General features: G+C 40.7%; 1 protein-coding gene across 2 annotated transcripts in view; it reads left to right on the top strand.

Annotated features, from left to right (window-relative positions):
* The window catches only part of plekhf2 (pleckstrin homology domain containing, family F (with FYVE domain) member 2), a 36,243-nt gene extending 18,811 nt beyond the window's left edge, over positions 1-17,432 (top strand). For both annotated transcript variants that reach the window (XM_015357697.2, XM_015357698.2), the window contains exon 2: positions 5,402-17,432. In XM_015357697.2, the coding sequence (XP_015213183.1) occupies positions 5,412-6,158 (747 nt within the window). In that variant the 5' untranslated portion in view covers positions 5,402-5,411 and the 3' untranslated portion in view covers positions 6,159-17,432. The remainder of the gene's footprint in view (positions 1-5,401) is intronic.
* Positions 17,433-19,142: the final 1,710 nt, after the last annotated feature.

Here is a 19,142-nt window from a genome sequence, read left to right as displayed (position 1 = left end):
ATTTGTAAAATAACGTCTGCAATTTTAAAGCACAGCAGTGTTTTGCGGATGCTGTGGAGATGCAATCATATTTCAGCAGCGGCTTTTTTTTCTCTCCATCTATTGCAGTCCGCTCTCTCTAATCAAGGAAGCATACCAGCCTAGATGAACAGTGAATGAGGCAAGTTTACAAAGATTAATGAGATTCCTGTTAGTGTATTGCTTTTCTTAGTTGTGCAGAAGACCAAAACTAAAAATAACGTGCTCTCTAGCTTTCTGTGTACTGTATAACATTTCATGCTTATTAGGCGAAAACTAGGAAAGACGTCTCCAGATCATTGAATACGTATTTCCTGTGTAAAAGCTCAGCTGGAGGAGACTTCGATCTGAAGATAGGCATTGACTACATTTATGGAAGGTAGTGAGCACCATTTAAACTGGTGAGTGCTCAGAAAATACACTGTATTGTTGCCCAGATTAATGTTCTAGTCGATGAAACTTGACGTGCTGGTAGGAAGAGCATTGAGGGTAATGTGTACTTTTTGTACATCTAGGAATATAACCTTTTAAAGAATAATTACAAGAACTTTTTTTTTATTTCCAAGCCGAATGATGGGGCAGCTGAGTTTCCATGGTCTAGTATGCAGAGATGGAAAGGCTTCTTTTCTACCACAGCCGCCTCGAGTGTCCCCTTTCTTTCTTGCTTCCTTAATAGCATGTTCCTGTTCAAGAGGCAACAGCTAGACAAAAACTGAACTGAAAGTGAGATTTTCACACAGTGGGAAATTACATGCTGGGTGCTTTTTTTAGGAGCGCGCTGTAGCCTACATTTTCATTTTCACGAACTGTAAACTCTTCATTTTTAGTCAACTAGCATCGACATCATTTTTAGTAAACTAGCAAACTAGTATTAAGAAGCGTAGCAAAGGTAATCCCATGATTCCATTTTTTCCCCCAAAAATTCAATTTATAGGTACTGTTATGGGAGCCCACAGAATGTCATGGATAGTATGAATAGCATGCCTGTCTGCTGGTTTGGTGAGTGAAAGAAGTGACATGTTTGTGTTTTTACAGACCTTGGGAGGGAAAAAAAAGTTTTTTTTTAAAACTTTCATCAGCTCCCAAACTGCTCTGACAGGTAGCAGAAAGGCAGTAGGAAAGGCAGCGCTTTTTAGCAGGAAACGCAGCAGAAACGGTTGTCTACGTGCTAGTCTTCTCTTGCTGGCAGAGTGGTCCGATCATCTTCAGTGTTATTGGTAAACCCTTGTAAAGAATCCCGCAGAGAACATGATGAGAGAGACTTGAGTGGTCCAGAATACGTTTTATAGAGCACGGTATCCAGGGGATTAACCTTGTGCCCGAAGAAGCAGAATGTTAAACATTAAAGATGAGCTGAAGTGTGATCTCGATGAAGCTATAAATGTCATAGTCCGAGAAACGTCGGATGCTGTCAGCAACTGTGCTTTGCCGCCAAAGCATTCATAGGCTCACTGTGTGGGCAGCCCCAGTCGTTGGCTCATTCTGATATAGCTGAATATGGCAAACTCTGCGATGAGACTATCTAAAGGAATTTTGTTGTTCGATTTTTTTTTATTCTGCAGTCGTGCGTTTTGGTTCTGAACATGTCGCTGCAAGACCAGTCGTATTCATAACTTCTTGCTTCTCTTGCTGTGAGTGTTAAATGATAGGGGTTAGAGAGAAGGTCCGCGTCAGTTTTAATGTTCAGTTGAGCAGTCTTTTAAGATGAGTAGAGTCTTTATTGGAGCAATAGGTGGACATATCTGCGTGGGCGTATAATTCTTTGGTGACTGTATAATTCACAGACATGTCTCGGAGTGTAAAACACAAGTAGCATAATTTTTATCAAGTCTATTTTTAATCTTTTTTTTATCTGATAAAAATGGGTGGACACTTTTTGTTTTGTGCAGAAGAGAATTGGTGTTTTTCCACTTGCTGTAGCTCGAGAAGGATAGAACAAAGCTCAGCTCCAGATTCCCTCAGCGCCATGCAGTATGTGTTGCTACCACGTATGTGTATGTTATGTGTTACTACCATGGCAATATACAGCCCTATAACTGAAACTGTTTCTGAAAAAGTCCAACAGAGAATTTTCCTTTTTTACCGTTACAGATTTTATTTTCCAGTTTTCACTGGTAAACCTGAAAATTAGATCTAATTTTCAAATGTGTTTTAGTGGCTTAAAGACAGTTAAAGGCATTAGGGGAAGAAAATTAAAACCGACTTTTCTTAGTTTGTTCAGTCAATAGTTTGGCTAATGTTTCGGTTGTGTACTCACAACATTTTGTTTAATTTTAATGGCACTCCAGTAGTTCTGTTCCTTATGGACAGTACTTCAACCATGAGAGAGAGAGAAGGGGACACAGTCAAATTGGCACACTCCTATGCAAGCCTGTTCTGCAGACGGACTGGGGCGGTACTACAGGAACACAGTGTGCAGTTTAGTTGTGTGTAAATTAGCTCACACTTACCAGCTCAGTGACTGCAACACAACATTAAAGCGTTGTCAGTTTGATTGAAAGAAGGCTTTTTTTCTGGCATCCTAAAATGAAATATATTGAGCTGTTGACAAAAGTATTGAATCATTTAATAAAGCTCACGTCACTTAGAGGGAGGGTCTTCGGAACTTTTGGAGTTACATCATTGAAAGTGAAACTGAACTTTTATCTTTTTAGCAATATATTTGACATGCGATTGATGTTGTCGTACAACACTGGGTCAGAATTCCTTTAGCATAGTGTGTGCACTTATATTTTAAAAAGAGTGCCCACTCACACTTTTCTCTTGGGGGAAAAGCACATTCTGTTCCACGCAATTGGAAACCCACCATTCTGAAATAGAATGCACTGATGTCTTAATGGAATGTTTCCAGAATGCGAGTGTTCATGCACTTACTGTACAGACCCCTTGAACATTCCCAGGATGATATCAGGACATGTTCTTTAGGTTCTAGTTGTACTTTTCAGTATGTGCAGTGCCCCTGACAGTGTGGGCTGAATATGCAATGTGCTCATATCTCACATAGAAATTCAGGGTGATTCAGTAATGTCCATAGAAGCCCTTGGCAGTAAGCTGTTTTTTTTACATGGTTATTATCAAACTAAACCCATGAAAAGGAGAAAATTGTATGGTAGAGTAAGGTAACTTTTGTTGATGAAGTGTGATCCAGCACCGACGGCAGGGGCAAATAAGAACAACGCCCCCTTTTGTGACTAACAGCCATGCAGAACCAAAGTCATCAGAAGTTCTGTTCTGCGGGCTCCGTTTTCCATGTCTTTTTGGTCAGAGTAGACCAGACATTCAGAAAGGTCATTGCCAGTTACATTTTCTAACATGCAGTTACATAATGTCTTAAATTCATATAGGATCTTTCAGCCCAGAGGAGTCCAATGTGCTTTATATATAGAAAGGGCTGTAGTGCAGCTCCCACCTGGGTGACGCAAAACAACCATTCTGCACCAACACTCCCACTTCACAAAATTCTGCACTAGTTAAATTAAGGGGGATATTTAGGGAGATGAGTCTTCAAGCTTAGTGACATTTATCCAGTTAAACAGGGTTAACTCTCCTACTCTACGGAGCTTATTTATATTTATTTTTATTTTTATTTCCTTTATTTTATATTTATTTTGTATTACTGTACGTATTCTAATGTTTCGTCTATTCTGATGTCTGTTTTTTTTGCTTGTCTTGGGCTGCTGTAACACATCAATTTCCCTTCGGGATCAATAAAGTCTTATCTGTCTATCTAGAATCATGGAGACTTCAGTAACCGGGTCGTCAGGACCTTAGTTTAATGTCTTATCTGAAGGATGGCACTTCCTGTGGTGTTTTCGACCGTCTGCTGATCCACCAACACCACCTACTGCACTGGCCTGGCTTTGCTCACTGACCATTCCCCAAGCCTCGTTTAGGCTCTGGGATCAGATCAGGCTACAAGCTGGCCGTGCTGCTGTCTGTATGTTGGCTTTTTTTGCACCAGCCTGTGACTTGAGATTGCAAGGCAGGAGCCACACCCCAGAAGACGCAAATATCGTAAGACCGTCATTTCTAAATGGCAGAATCAGCTCGGTGCAATTCATTTTCTGTGCTGTTGTGTCTGTCTAAAACAAGCTTCAGCTTTTGACGAGGGTAAGCAGAATCAGAGGGTTCTGGAGTCAAATCCCAGATGTTAAGTTTTGCATTTAATTTCCAAGATTGATTGGAAAGTCTGGTTGGGTAAACCTACTCTGGTGCTGGTGATTCATTCAGATGAAGAAGATTAACTAAATGCCAAAGTCTGTTCATCTTTCTAAGTGTTTTGCAGTGTATTTTAGTAATCGTATTTCATCACAGTGTTGTTGTTACTGTTATAGTAACATAGGAAAAGTGTTTGTACTTGTTACTGCATGTTATATAATTGCATTATTGTTGCGTGGTAAAATGTGCACAGATCTTTGTGAGTTTAGAAGCTGTGTATAAACAACTAACTTTTGTGTTGGGAAAAACTGGGCTTTTGCTGGAGTCCATGACTACACAGAATCACTCCAATTAAAAATACCTTTTACTTTGTGTTGCTTAATGTGTTCATTTTATTTCTAAAATATTTCAGAAAAAGCTTTCAGTAGTTGGAAGAAGGTGCATCTTGCAGAGACTTAAAAACAGGAAGGACATCTGATTGGTTTAGTTAAAGATAGAGGTTTGTGTTAATGCGGTTGATTTACCAAAAATACTTCAGATGCTCCATACATTCAAAAAACAATTAGAACTCATGAAGTGTGTTAAAGTCATAGGCACAGAATTATTTTTTTTGTGTGCTGACCCATTTTTCATGCTTTTTAGAAGAGCCTGTAGTTCACTTTGATGAAATGTATCGTGGTCGCATGTGCAGTAGAACACAAGATGCCTGGGGTCAGTAATGTGCAAGATGATTTTCAAAGTGCAGTGACCCCGATAGAGCTTAAAGAAAATTAGTATTTTCTTTTCAAATCTTTCTTGTGAAGTGCATTTCACACTGAATAATTGTAAGGTCTTGGTAGACGTCTTATAGTACAGTTTAAAAATGTAAGGTTCTTGGTGTTGATAATGCGCCTGACTCTTAGTGGTTACTGCACGTGAACAAAAAACAGTCCTTGTCACTGTACAATTCAGTTCTGGGTCAGTGCATGAAATCAAAGAGCTCAGCTGAACGCTTGTATCCTTAAGCCCACAATCATCAGCTACACACCCTGCTGTGAAAGTGATGTTTTTTTTCTCCAGAAGCTGTCTTTAGAGATAAAACAAATGGATTTTCATTATAATTCTAACGTCGCCAACCTGATGGTGATTGAGATGTCCTGAACAACCACAGCAGGGGAGAGAAATAATGTTTTGAGAGGTTGCTCTAGATCTCTTCATGAGCTGCTCTCTTTGTTTTTTGTTGCAGGTAAAGAAAGATGGTGGATCGCTTGGCTAACAGCGAAGCAAACTCTAAGCGCATTGCACTAGTGGAAGGCTGCTTTGGGACAGCCGGCCAGCCCCTGGCCATTCCCGGCCGCGTCCTTATCGGAGAGGGAGTTCTGACGAAACTCTGCCGGAAGAAGCCCAAAGCCAGGCAGTTTTTCCTCTTCAACGACATCCTGGTGTACGGGAACATCGTGATCCAGAAGAAGAAGTACAACAAGCAGCACATCATCCCGCTGGAAAACGTCACGATCGACTCCATCGAGGACGAAGGAGACCTGCGCAACGGCTGGCTCATAAAGACCCCCACCAAGTCGTTCGCGGTCTACGCCGCCACGGCCACGGAGAAGTCGGAGTGGATGAACCACATCAACAAGTGCGTATCGGACTTGCTGGAGAAGAGCGGGAAGTCCCCCAGCAGCGAGCACGCGGCCGTGTGGGTGCCCGACTCGGAGGCCACGGTCTGCATGCGCTGCCAGAAGATCAAGTTCACGCCCGTGAGCCGCCGGCACCACTGCCGCAAGTGCGGCTTCGTGGTGTGCGGGCCCTGCTCGGAGAAGAAGTTCCTGCTGCCCAGCCAGTCCTCGAAGCCCGTGCGGGTCTGCGAGTTCTGCTACGAGCAGCTGGCGGGCGGGCAGGCCGCGAGCCTACCCGCCAGGTCGGACTCCTACAGCCGCTCCTCCAAGTTCCCCGCCCCCAGCGTTTCGGACGACGACGACGAAGACGACAGCAGTGACTGAAAACGGCGACTTCCTTTGTAATATTTAGGATATTCATATAGGATTTTCTGCAGGGCTTGTAATTAGCAAGTGCTGGGTTGCAGGGCTTTCCTAGTGATGGTGCTCCAAAATTCCGATGTCTTCTTGCTCACGGGAAATTTGTGGAAGGCACTTTTTCTGTGCGTAGGGCTGACTTCCTGAAAAATTCACAGACGTGTTAGAAGGTGAGAGGGGTGTTAGCATTTCTGGCTTACTACAGACCTGAGACTGTTTCTAGAGATTAACAAAGGATTCTCTTCTGAATGCCACTGGTTTATCCTGCTCCTTACTTGGTGTGAATTTTCTAATTTACCTCAAAATCCATGGGAGAGGTAGACGTGACAGACGTGCCCCCAAAGAATTCCTATTGCTGATTTCAAGCTCTGAGTGGAGCTGCTTTTGGAGAAAGATGTTTGCTTTGAAATGCTTCAGTTATTTTATTTTTTTCTTAGCCATATTTTTCTACCAATGAACCTTAAATAAAGCACGTGCCTCAATGCTGGCTTTTCTGCAGGGATATGAACTTTAGTAACTTGTTTTTTGCAGACTGTACATATTTCTACTGTAAGGCTATCAGGTAAACAAGTGGTGCATTTTGCTATGTATATGTTTTTTTACCCTTTATTTTCCTTCCTGCCTTTTATTTGTCGAACTGTGATTCCTTCAGACAAAACCCTCAGTCCATGAAAGTAATCAAATATGCAAAGAAAAGCAGTTGCAGGTAAACCAACTTTTTTTTGAGATAACAGGCTACTTTAGGCATATGAATTTCTCTTTTTGGATTTCTTGCTTATGACAAATCAAATGGAGGCTTTTACATTTTTATTTGGAAATTCTAAAGTTGTATTTTTATGTAAAGTTCTCTTTTAAGTCATTAATGCTGGTAAAAAAAAAAGTTCTCAATGCCTTATATACCACACGCTGCCTTTTCAAGATGCGTATAGCACAATAAAAAAAAAATATTTGAATGATTAATACATAATTTTGAGTTTGGCGGCGAGGTACTAGGTTTTTTAAATTAGAATTTTGCATTTGTAAGAGAACTGTAGACATGGTCCACATCACAAATAGATTTAAAACTTGTCCATACTCTGGAAAGGCAGTTTAGTTCGCAGTCAGTGTCAGTTTATGGGTGGTTGTTGCACAGCATACTTTTATTAAATATATTTTTACAAAAGTCTATATTAAAATGTATCTAGCAAACCTTAATTAAGGAATAATAGTTGTCCTAGTAGGACAATGTGAAATCTTACAAAAATGCCATCTTTCTCTCAAGGTGTTTAGCTTAGTTTCTGTTTGACTTTCAAAGTGAAGGCGCAGCAGAAAATTTGTTGATAGGATCTAAATGTTATCCAATTAGAAGCTTTGCAGTGAATTGGTTTTACATGCCTCTTTTGACACAACATACAGAGCATTTGCATACCTGTCATGTTAGATCTTGTTGCAAATCCAACTGTTTGTAACTAGTTGATGCCATGCACATGTTCCTGAGACCATTTGCCATGGTAGATAAAGAAAGGTGATGTATATGTGACTGAGGCCCTTGGGGGTAACTGTAACACCAAATACCTTCAGCCTGATAAACATTTAGTTAAAAGCAGCTTGATCTAATATATCCAAAGACAATGTGAACGAGTCGCAGAACTATTAGTGTTACCCTGGCTTAATTCACTGCAGATAGTGTTGCACAAAGCCAGCCACTTGTAGAAGTCTGAGATATCTGGGGCGCATTCTAAAACAGCAAAACGGGGAGAAAAAAGCTAAAAGGAGAGACAGTGTGTAGTAGAAACATCCAGAAGTGGCACCAGTTTTCTTCTTTTTCTTCAAAAGATGAGCTAAACATTCTGTAAAAGAAGGACTCGTTTGCCGATTCAGCAAAATGACGTAAACGTTCCTGGAAATGCTAACAAAACTATAATAGTTGTCTTCGTTTAAATTAACCAGTGAAGCTGCTAGGCCAGTGTTTCCCTTTTTCTGTACTACAATGATGATGATACTAATAGGTGTGACACTATGTGACTGTAGGTTATTCCCCCTGTATCAGATGCAATACATTTTTACAGGGAATGACTTGCAAATAGAATTGGTCCTCTGTAAAGTTTTTATTTTACACACATTGGTCATTTTAAAGAGTTCAACAAAGGTTGTCTGATGTAAGATAAAAGATGAGCTCATATGGTAGAGCTTACTAGCTCTGGGATCTGCGAGGGCTTGAATCATGAAACAGTCGACGTAGCATCTCAGAATTCTTGTAGTAAATTACTCAGTGCCTTGTCCATTGCTGGAGTAATTCGTTGTTTTTAAAAGTTAATGTTTAATTAATTGAACAAATAGCTGTTTTTTCAATGAAAAAAAATCCACCTTTTGGGTGTATTCCATGGAGGGTGTTAGTGCAGCATTTTATTTTTCTTGATTTAAAATCCTTACATCAAGTTCTTAAGTGTCACAGGTGTGTTTTTGTTCTCCCGAAGACATGCATTTATCACAGTGTGTTAAAATTAGGTTTAGAGCAAGCTGTTTTTTAAGTTACTGTTTAGTGTCTTTTTTCCTAGCTAATAAGTTTAAATGGAAAATGTGTGGCACATTTCTTTTCTTCTGTCAGCTTGTAGGGAAGCACAAGGCTACAGTTGTTGCTGAAAGCTGTTTGCAAGGGGTGTACGTATTTCATCTACTGCTTATGTAAGCTTGCACAGTGCTTGCAGTGTTTTATTGTCCCTGTGAGATGATGAAGGTTGCTTTGCCTTTGTTGCTGCTGGAGCAAGTTCAGTTCTGTACCAATCCCAGTCCTTTATGACTTCTCTGATAAGGACCATTCTTTATCTGAGAAGTCAACTGCTATGCACCGGAATGACCTGAGAAAGCAATCTGCACCAAATAAAATCTTACACATAAATCTGAGAGGATTTGAAACAACTTTGGAAAAATGTTTTGAAGTGTTATTTGTAAACTTCCACTGAGTTTTTTTTAATGTAACCCGTGCTTTGTTCAATAGATGGTTCTTTTTCTTTGTCATTGTAATTCTTGTTTAAAACACTTTTGGAAGGGCTGATTGTAACCCAGCATATTCTTGTTAGTTACTAATAATCTGAGAAAAAAATATATTGTATTGTTTATGTGATACGCATCTTTTTATTCATTGCACCTGCAATTGCATTTTACATAGCCATGTGATGCAGATAATGATCTGAGGGGGACTAGGGTGTAGGGCCCAAACAAATACACGGAAGAATGTTAGCTTTCCATGTCTGTTTCTTAAAAAGAATTTGCACTCCCCTGTGAGTCCCAAGAAGCTCACTTCAATAATCTGAAGAAGCAAGGAAATTTCCAGGTTCTTCATGTTCTTCTGTAGGTATTCCAAATGGCACTGGATGGTTGAGGCAGCTTGCACTCATTTGAGACTGTTCCTATAATAGGTTTTGTATTCAACATCAAACTCCATTGTCTTCTTTTTTTTGTAGGGAGTGCTGAGAATAAGTCTATTCATATTCCTGGCAAAGCTGTATGTTACCAAAGCAATCCATCTGCACAGTAATAGCCTGTAGAACATTTTATTGTAGTTATCAGAGAATATAGTTTGTAATATAGATCATGGGTTTTTAAAAAGAACATGTTAACATAATAATAATTTGAGCAAAGTTGTCCTTGGACTCTGTTTGATTATGTAAATTAAGGGCTCAGTTGTGTAACTGAGATCTCAACTGGAGCTGAAGGCAGGTGTTGTACAGGACTGGAAGCCCCTGATTGTAGACACTTTTTATATAGCTTTTATTCCTCCAGACTCAGTCAGGAATGAAGGTTATCTCTATGGACATCCTCAATGACATTTGTACCCAGATGGTTCCTTCCACTAGAAAATCCCATCGTATTGGCCGTTTCATGGGGTTACAGGTCTAGATACTTTTCCAGCACTTTTGGTCTTTTCTTGCTGGCCCACCTGAACAAAACCAAGGGCCTTAAAGCAGAGCTTGATTTTCATTTTGTAAAGCTGTGCCAGAACCAAGCCTTACAATTTTCGACCGCAGAAGCCATCGGGTACTGGCTCAGAGCCAGGGTTCAGGACACAGCGTGTCACAGGCACCTTGAAAGAGAAGAGAAACCGGGGCCCGTTTCTTGTGTTGATGAGTGCAGGAGTGTCTATAAATAGGCATTTTTGAGCAGGATGGTAGAGTTCACAGAAAAAACAATTAAGTAGAAAGTGTTTTTGAAGGTTTTTTATGTTGGCACATATTCAGGTGAAATCCAAAAACAGATTCAGTTTAAGTGTGTTAAACTGGTGCCGGAGCTTAATAAAGAACACTACCTCCTTTTCTGCAGATGACTTTTAGGCCCGTCTTGGAGTTGCTGCACAAACCCTGTGGCCACTCAGAGGAGCAGGTTGTGCAGGGCCCTTGTCTGATCATGATTCTTCAGATGACTCATATGTGTTTCCATCTGTTTAGAAAGAATCTTTGCAAACACTTTTATGTTATGAGCTTGACAGCAGGAGCAGCCTGCAGCTATGTTGCAGCTGATATAAAGTCTCCATGAAAAACTATTTTCTGCAGAAAATGACAACGAAAGATTTACAGAACTTGGTACTTGAGGGCCAGCTTGACCCCATACCATTAGGAAGAATTCACGTGTAAAGCCATGTAAAATAGGAGATCTTCACCTCTGCTTCGATGGAGACTTGGAAAGTAGTAGGAGTTTCTAAGAAGCTTAACTTATATAAGAGTTAGCTTGAGGCAGTTTCAGTGGGCTTAAGAATTCCTCATTTTGTACCAGCTTCAGGAGCATTAGAACATGAGGAGAGGTCTTATTCTGCTTATTGGGGATATAGAGTATAGCATCATTATCAACTCAGCTGAAGCTCAATGTTCATTTTGTTTTGATCTTAGTGCAGGTAACCTATTATGACATTCAGATGTATCTATTGATGAGCTGCCTTGTCTTGCAAATTAAGATGTCTCCTCTTTCTCTAGGGAGGTTATGAAATTAACTTTTCAAAATGGTCGCATTTGTAGGCTTGCTCTCCATGAATTACATTTTTGTTCTGTTTCCAGTTACAAAATCAGAGTTTCTGGGTGCGAAATCTCAACTGTTGTTTTTTTTTTCTAATTTGACTCCTAACAAAGTATTACAAGTACAAGTACAAAGAGCCCTTAACATAGTATTTTAAGATTGTGGCCTATGATGCCCAAATAAACATTTTGATTCTTAATGCATTTACATTATTTTTATTTGAATTAATAGTGTCTTCCCTCAATCCTAGTTTTAGGAAACAATTTCAGAATGGTCTAAAAGTAATAAAAACTACCTCAGGCAATTAAAAATACTGACACATTTTCACAGGAATACAGAAATCAGTCAGAGAAAATACTAATTCTGTGTATTACATAGCAGAGTTTTGGAAAAACAATTGCTAAAACAATACAATTTAAAGTGTTTTAAGAGAGAGAAATTAAAACTCTATTATATATCTTGGCACATCCTGTGCATCATGTTGGCTGGGACAAAGAATACATTCTACTCTTCACACGTCCTTGACTTACCAGAAATTACTTTTCAAAATACACAATTAGTAATTTGTCACCACACAGTGATCTGAATAATTCCTAGCAGATGATAGTTGATCCTTTCTTTCAAAATTGTGAAATGGATGAACAAAGTCAAGCCAATACGTTTCCTCTTATCCAACAATGAGACAAGGACCTGGGAACAGAAAGTTTTGAGCCCTGGAACAAGCTACGTGGTCATGTTCTTAAAACTGAAGGGCTGGATCCATAATTTACTAAAAGCGAAATTGCCAAGTGGGCACTACAGGTGTTTGTAAGCTTTCCTGTTAGTATTATGGCAGCCCGGCATGGCCTCCTTTGTCATTGTTAAAGTGCTCACTGTAGGGACCGTCTTAAGGTATTGCACTTTTGTAACAATAAGAAAATAAATCTTGATAAGTGTGAGGTTTTTAGTAGTCTTTCTCACCAGTGTGTTAAACAGATTACCTATTGTCTAATTTGGTTTACAGATAATTACATAATTAATTAAAACAGCCCCATCAGCTGCTATACAATGGCAAAAGAGGGCTGATGCACAGAGTGAGGAACTGCTTCAACATCCACGCAAAGTAAAATAAGGTGGTTTGGGAGGGGTATTGTCATAGTGGGAATGCATACTGTAAATCCTTGAACTTGCTTATAGTCCCTTAAAAGAAGGAGGTTTTGCTCTATGGGCTTCTCTTAAAGCTACTGCAGCAAGAGAATTTCTAATTAACAGATGACAGCCTTACTCACACTCAATATACAAGCCTGAGGAAAATTCGATTTACTTGTCACCAACCTCCATTTGAAGAGTTTTAACAGTCAGTCACCAGCTACCAGCTGTTCTGCCTACTGTTGTGTCTCTACTGACTAAAGTGTCACCTTCTGTTAATTAAGAATCACAAGAACCTAATAGAAGCAGTGTAGCTGCTGTTTTATATATATATTTGTAGATAGATACTTTATTGATCCCGTGAGGGAAATTGCAGTGCAACAGCAGCTTAACACACACAACACAGCCACAGTGTAACGAATTATATAATAATAGTACAATACATACAATACAATACAAGAGTTACTCACAGTCCGGACACACAAGAACAAACTAGAACAGAACAGTACACAGAATATCGTATCGGACATATGAATATAAATATAGATGTAACTATAGATATAAATATAAATGTATTGCACAGGTCCCTGGCAATTTATAGCACAAAAAATGGTTGTAAACGGGGAAAAAGAAAAAGAAAGAGAACAGATGTAGCAGTAGATGTGTAGATGTGTTTAGTCCAGAAATAGGTCACTGTCGATGTTGCCTCTGCCAAGACGTAAGGTGGATGCGTTGTACAGTCTTATGGCAGAAGGCAAGAATGACCTCCTGTAGCGTTCCCTGTTGCACCGTGGATGAATCAGTCTATTGCTGAACGTGCTCTTCATTCCTGCAAGCCTGTCATAGAGGGGATGGGAGGAGTTGTCCATGATGGCCTCTAGTTTGGACATCATTCTTCTCTCAGCCACTACCTCCAAGGGGTCCAGGTCAGACCCAATTACAGCGCTTGCTCTCCTGATGAGCTTGTTCAGCCTTTTGGAATCCACTGCTCTAATCCCAGAGCCCCAGCACACCACTCCGTAGAAAATGGCACTCGCTACCACTGACTCATAGAACATGTGTAGCATCTTACTACACACATTGAAGGACCTGAGCCTCCTCAAGAAGTAAAGTCGGCTCTGTCCTTCCTTATAGATGGCCTCGATGTTCTTAGACCATTCCAGTCTATCGTCGATGTGCACTCCCAGGTACTTGTACGAGTCCACCATATCCACGCCACTCCCATGGATGTAGACAGGAGTAGGTTTGACCTTTTTCCTCCTGAAATCTACCACCAGTTACTTTGTCTTTGTTACATTATACCTGTACAAAGGTATAGTAGTGGCAAGTCCACCCCGCTACCATCACATCATATACCGCAGAATATACAGCTGTATGTGTGATTAAAAGACAGTTAACCCCCCATTATATGATTATCAAATTAATGCAGTGGCTTTAAGTTAATTAAAATAACATTGACTAAAACAACAGTAACCACAGTCATAGTAATCCATTAAAATAAGACAACATGTATCCCTCTTCTGTGCCCAGTGGATTTCTGAACTTTCTTTGCTTTCCCTGCTCCATGATTAGCATACCCCATTGTAATGAAAAAAGCAATAAAACTTTCTTTGAGCCTATAAAGTCCTCTCTAGTCATTCCCGATGCCGTTGTAACATACTATGAGGAAGTCCTTGTAGAGATACGGACACTGTGTAGAAAGTTCTTGAACTGGGGGGCAGGGAGAGACTCACTTGCTAGATTTCTTGTGATCGTAGTCTGTTGTGCCACTGATTTGAAAGTTGCGTTCAACTGCCTTCAGCTCGGTTCATCCCACTGTGCTATCCTGTGTGTGACCTGTGTCAGCCACACTGAATCCTGACTAACCAAAATCGTGAATCTTGATTTTGCAGATGTCAAGACTCTACTGTACTCTGAACAAACATCTGCAGAAAACAGTATAGCTTGTTCTTGACTTGAACTGGGCAGTAGGTTTTCCTTTTATAATGAATGGCGCAGCAAGAGAGGTGCTGAAGTCTCTTGCTCAGCCACTGAGATAAAAAGCCACAGCTATTTATCTTGGTAAAAGTGGGCTGGCTGTCTAGCAAATCTGTTTCCTACGGTCCCAAGAGAGCTTTTCTTCTAGCTTTTCAGCATCATTCCATCTGTAACTAAGCAATTGTTCTTGAACGAGCCTCCTGCCAGTGAAACCTTTAGACTGTCGCAACAAAATCACATCTGCTGTGATTTCTATCGCATGCCCTGCAGGGGCCTTGTGAACAAAACACAACCTATCAGAGGTTAAAAGGATTCTACAGCATGATTCATTGGGGGTCGATCATTCAAGTCTTGGGCAACTCTTTCTTCTTCCCTCCTTTCTTTCTTCTTGCTCGTAACCCAAAATGGGATCCCGTGCTTGATGGGCCAAATGGCCTTCTCTTCGTTTGTAGCCATTCTCTTGTTCCCGCTTCTTTCCAAGAGTGTAAGGCTTGCAGTGGGAGGCAGCAATGTGAGCCAAGATGCCAGTGTGTGGTCAGCTTCCCAGCCGACATCAGTTCGATTGGTGGAAGTGGTTACTAGCACTCTGCTTTTACTGTACCCTGTGGAGAGAACCTTGCAAACATGTTGACTTGGGCTTCAACACGGCAACAAACGAAAACATGTGTTCTTTCCTGAGCAGAAAATACCTTGATTAAATTGCGTTTTGTGCAAAGCAATTAGGTCAATTTTAAAAACACAAAGAAATTGTCAAAGAAAGATGAATGGTGCTTTTGTTTCTTATTAAGGGTAATTACTGTACATAATAAATCCACCCATCCATCCATCCATTTTCTATCTGCTTTTTCCTGTACGGGGTTGTGGGGAACTAGATCCTATCTTGGCAAGCCACAGAGACGAGGCAGGATATACTCTGGATGTGACGCCAGTCCTTCACGGGGCACACAGAGACACAAACAGACACTCACACCAGGGCCAATTTTTCCAGAAGCCTGTTAACCTGTCTTCGGAGTGTGGGGGGAAACCAGAGCACCAGGCAGAAACTCTTGTGATCACAGAGAGAACATACAAACTCCATGTAGAAAGCACCCCAGGTCTAGAGTTGAACTCAGTGCAGTGAGGCAGCAATGCTAACCACTGCACATTGTGCTGCCCCATAATACAATCATACAATAAGTAGTAATGCAATCTTTGTGAGTTAAGCACTTTGTACGAAAACTCAGATCTGCTTGTCTGAATGCAAATTCCTTGCAAACAATGTTTTCCCATTCATTTCTATTTACAGGTTAGCCTTGCTGCCTCACAGCTGCAGGGTTCAAGTGTGCATGTTCTTCCCAGCGTTTTCATGGGTACTCTGATTTCCTCCCAGTGATGTGCAGGATTGATCTTCTGCTTTGAAATGACTCTCACATGGTTCATTCCCATGTGTCCATGAAGGAGGAAGGGGGAGATCCACCTCTTTTGTCTGCCCTGTTCCATAGTGGCTGTGTTGCCTTGCCGCTCTGCACTAGAAACAGAGAACAGGTTGTATGAATGGATACAGTAAACCAGTGGTTCTCAACCTTTGTACCCCCTGGAGGGTCGGCCAGGTCCTCGGGTACCCATTAAGATTATCGTAGGCATACAAAGGGGTGTTTTTCATTTTTTGCATGCATGTACGTATGTGCTGTATTATAGTGGAATAATACATCGTAAACATGTATATATCATTTAACATCTAAGTGATTTCCGAATTGGCTGGTAAATATTTTACTAAAAACGTAGCACATGAAATTCCAGCATTTTGGATGCGATGCCTGAGGTACCCCCTGGTACATCTTGAGGTACCCCCAGGGCTACGTCTACTCCCGGTTGAGAACCACTGCAACAAATGAGTCACTATGCAATTGCAAATGTTCTGTAGTTGATCTTGTTTGAAGGGTGGTACTGATGGAAACAGTTTATGCTAAGTAAGGTTGTCTCTGCCCATGTCAAGTAGACCAGAGTGCTGTCTGATTGAATTGCTTTTTTTTTTAACAACCATTATTACTCAACAGCACTACTACCTTCTAGCCTGATCTGGTCAAGTCTCAGGAGTTAAGCAAGGCTCTGTCCAGTCAGTATTGTGATGGAGACCTCCAAAAGACATTTCCTATATACTCTGACGAGGTCCCTGAACTTCACGTGACTAACTGCAGCTTATTTGACACAGGGCTTTGGGTTTGTCTCTCCACCAAAGGGTGGGGCATGCTTTGAGTAACACAAAATGAGTCAGTGGCAAATTCTGGATTGAACCAGAATTTTAATCCAGAACCATCCCAGGCTCCTCCTGGAAATAAACCCTTGAGCCTTATTACCAGACGGCCTCTCCACCCTCAGATCAGGCGCTGTGATGCTACATCTGAACCAGTTACCTCTGAAGCTCAAAGCCCCGCACTGAAGAATCAAGCATTGCAGTTAGCGTAAGAAATGTTTTGCTTCGGGGGACTTGAGCACTGTTCATAGTAGATGCAGAGATCAGCATTCTCGGCGAGGATGAAACAGCCATTAGTGGATTTCCAGCAGCCACACATTTGAAGGCACAAAGAATCCAACCACTTGCTAAAGTGCTGTCCATTCATTAGCAGGGGCTTTAGAATATAAGGAACAGCTTCTGCTATTTCTGTTTTGTTTTACCTCGTGCTACCTCATATTGTACGTTTTCTGATAGGTGGAATTAGAAAGGAGCAGGCCATTGAAATGAGCAGTTTTTATCTCTGACGTTTCACCCGTTGAGGAAACACTTGCTACTTTAAGTATTGAGAAACATGCAACTGCCTGGTATCGTCAGACCTCTTAGAGAAACCGGCGCATGCTACTGACAAACAGACACAACGACCAAAGTTTTGTCAAGCCTAATTTGTTAAAACACCTCTTGCTATTAAATTGAACCGCACAGACGTTCAACAGAGAGGAAACAGGGGTTTAGCTTTTGAATTCTGAGATGCAGACAACCCATATTTAAATATCTTTCAACAGACCCTCATCCCCTCCCTCTTTAAAAGATGTTGCAATGAGTGCAGTGAGTGTGTTTCATAAGTTGACTTTGAATTCTGCTGGGTATCAGTCTAAAACACTATTTCAGTCATTTCTTTGGCCTCCTTGTCATCCAAATAAATTATTTTTAATTTACACATGCGAAATTGTATGTTTTTTAGAAATGTTCATTCTAATTAAGTGATGTAAACATCCACAGAATTGATGGTGTTTGGGGAAGAATGTTTAGTGTCATTTTTCTCACATTCAAACTCATTGTGTTCTCATGTGGCGACGTTCGGAAAGCTAGTACAGCAGCATTAACTTTACAAATCTAATTATGATGTTTCCTCAGTGGGCGCAGATGATGAAGAGAAGTGATTAAAGTTGTACTTAAGCTCGTGATTCTTTGCCCTCATCCTACCCCTGATATTGAAAAAGAAATGGAGATTGTTTTGGTGCTTAGCAGTTTGTCTGAGCTGCTTTGCAAAGATATTCATTTATACATGTAACATTGCATTTCATACTTTATTGATTCTTCGTTCTTTGTTTTTTCAGCACCGTGAGCAGACCACATTCTCGAAATCCTTTAAGCCTTGTTCAAGTATCACTTGAGATTTTCATTACTTACTGCACTGTTCAAGTAAAACAGGATTTTATTTGTCACACAGCCTCCTCTTGGCTCTAGTCATACCATGAACCTGCAGGAGTAACCCATTTGTGTTACCAAGTCTGTCAGTGGGTTACAACCTAAGGGCTCTAATAATAATAATAATAATAATAATAAACTTTATTTTATATAGCGCCTTTAAAGGTGGCTTCTCAAAGGGCTTTACAGGATGACAATAACAATAAATAAGAAGACTACAACAATAAATAAGAAAATTTCACAAGACAGGACACAATTATAATTACAACAATACAACAATAACAATAGAGGAGACCGTGGAAGATGGTATTAAGAAGAGCAGAGGGGTGAAGAATGGAACCAGTTTTCAGGCTTTTCTGAAAAGGAGGGTTTTGAGTCTGGATTTGAAGGAGTTTAGAGAAGGTGACTCTCTAATATCCTTGGGCAAGGAGTTCCAGAGCTTGGGGGCATAGCAGGAGAAGGCCCTGTCGCCCATACAATGTAGACGGGCTTGGGGGACAGTAAGGAGGGCAGAATTTGAAGAGCGGAGGTTGCGAGGTGGGGAGTAGGGCGATAAAAGTTCAGACAGGTATTGAGGTGCCAAGCCATGTAAAGCCTTGTAGGTGAACATGAGGATTTTAAAGTCTACGCGGAATTTGACCGGAAGCCAGTGCAAGGACTCCAGGATAGGAGTAATGTGAACACTTGCACTAGATCTGACTAGTGCTCTAGACTCTCTGTGATCTCACCAGGTCACATGACTACCACAGACAGGTCACAAAGCTATTCATTTGCATTGTGAGCTCGCTCAGGTGTTGGGCGCTTGGTTAAAGTGGTTTTCCTGTCATGACCGAGCTGGTTAGAGGCAAACCCTTGATGATGTACAACAGCACTGTGAACACATTCCCAGAGCCCGGTTTTGTCTTCTTTTTTAGAATTCCCTTGATTGGAATACTCAAAACAACAAATGTCTCGTTTATAGGAGTACAAGGCTCTTTATGAGGCCTGCGTGTTACATGATCTAAAGATGTCATAGCACAGCAGTACTAATTTGAAATATATGTAAAGAGAAATAATGTTGCTGTTCATTTTGTAAAAAAGTGACAGAAGGAGCAGTCTTATACCCTCTTGCAAACATTTAGACACAGACAGAGCAATACAACAAGTGTCACCTTAGGCAAGCAGCACCATAAAGCAGATTAAAGTGCTGTTCCCAGATTAAAGCTGGTTCTTGGCAC

This window comes from Lepisosteus oculatus, chromosome 10, assembly GCF_040954835.1.
Source record: "Lepisosteus oculatus isolate fLepOcu1 chromosome 10, fLepOcu1.hap2, whole genome shotgun sequence".
NCBI lineage: Eukaryota > Metazoa > Chordata > Actinopteri > Semionotiformes > Lepisosteidae > Lepisosteus > Lepisosteus oculatus.
This window is presented reverse-complemented; position numbering and strand designations above follow the sequence as displayed.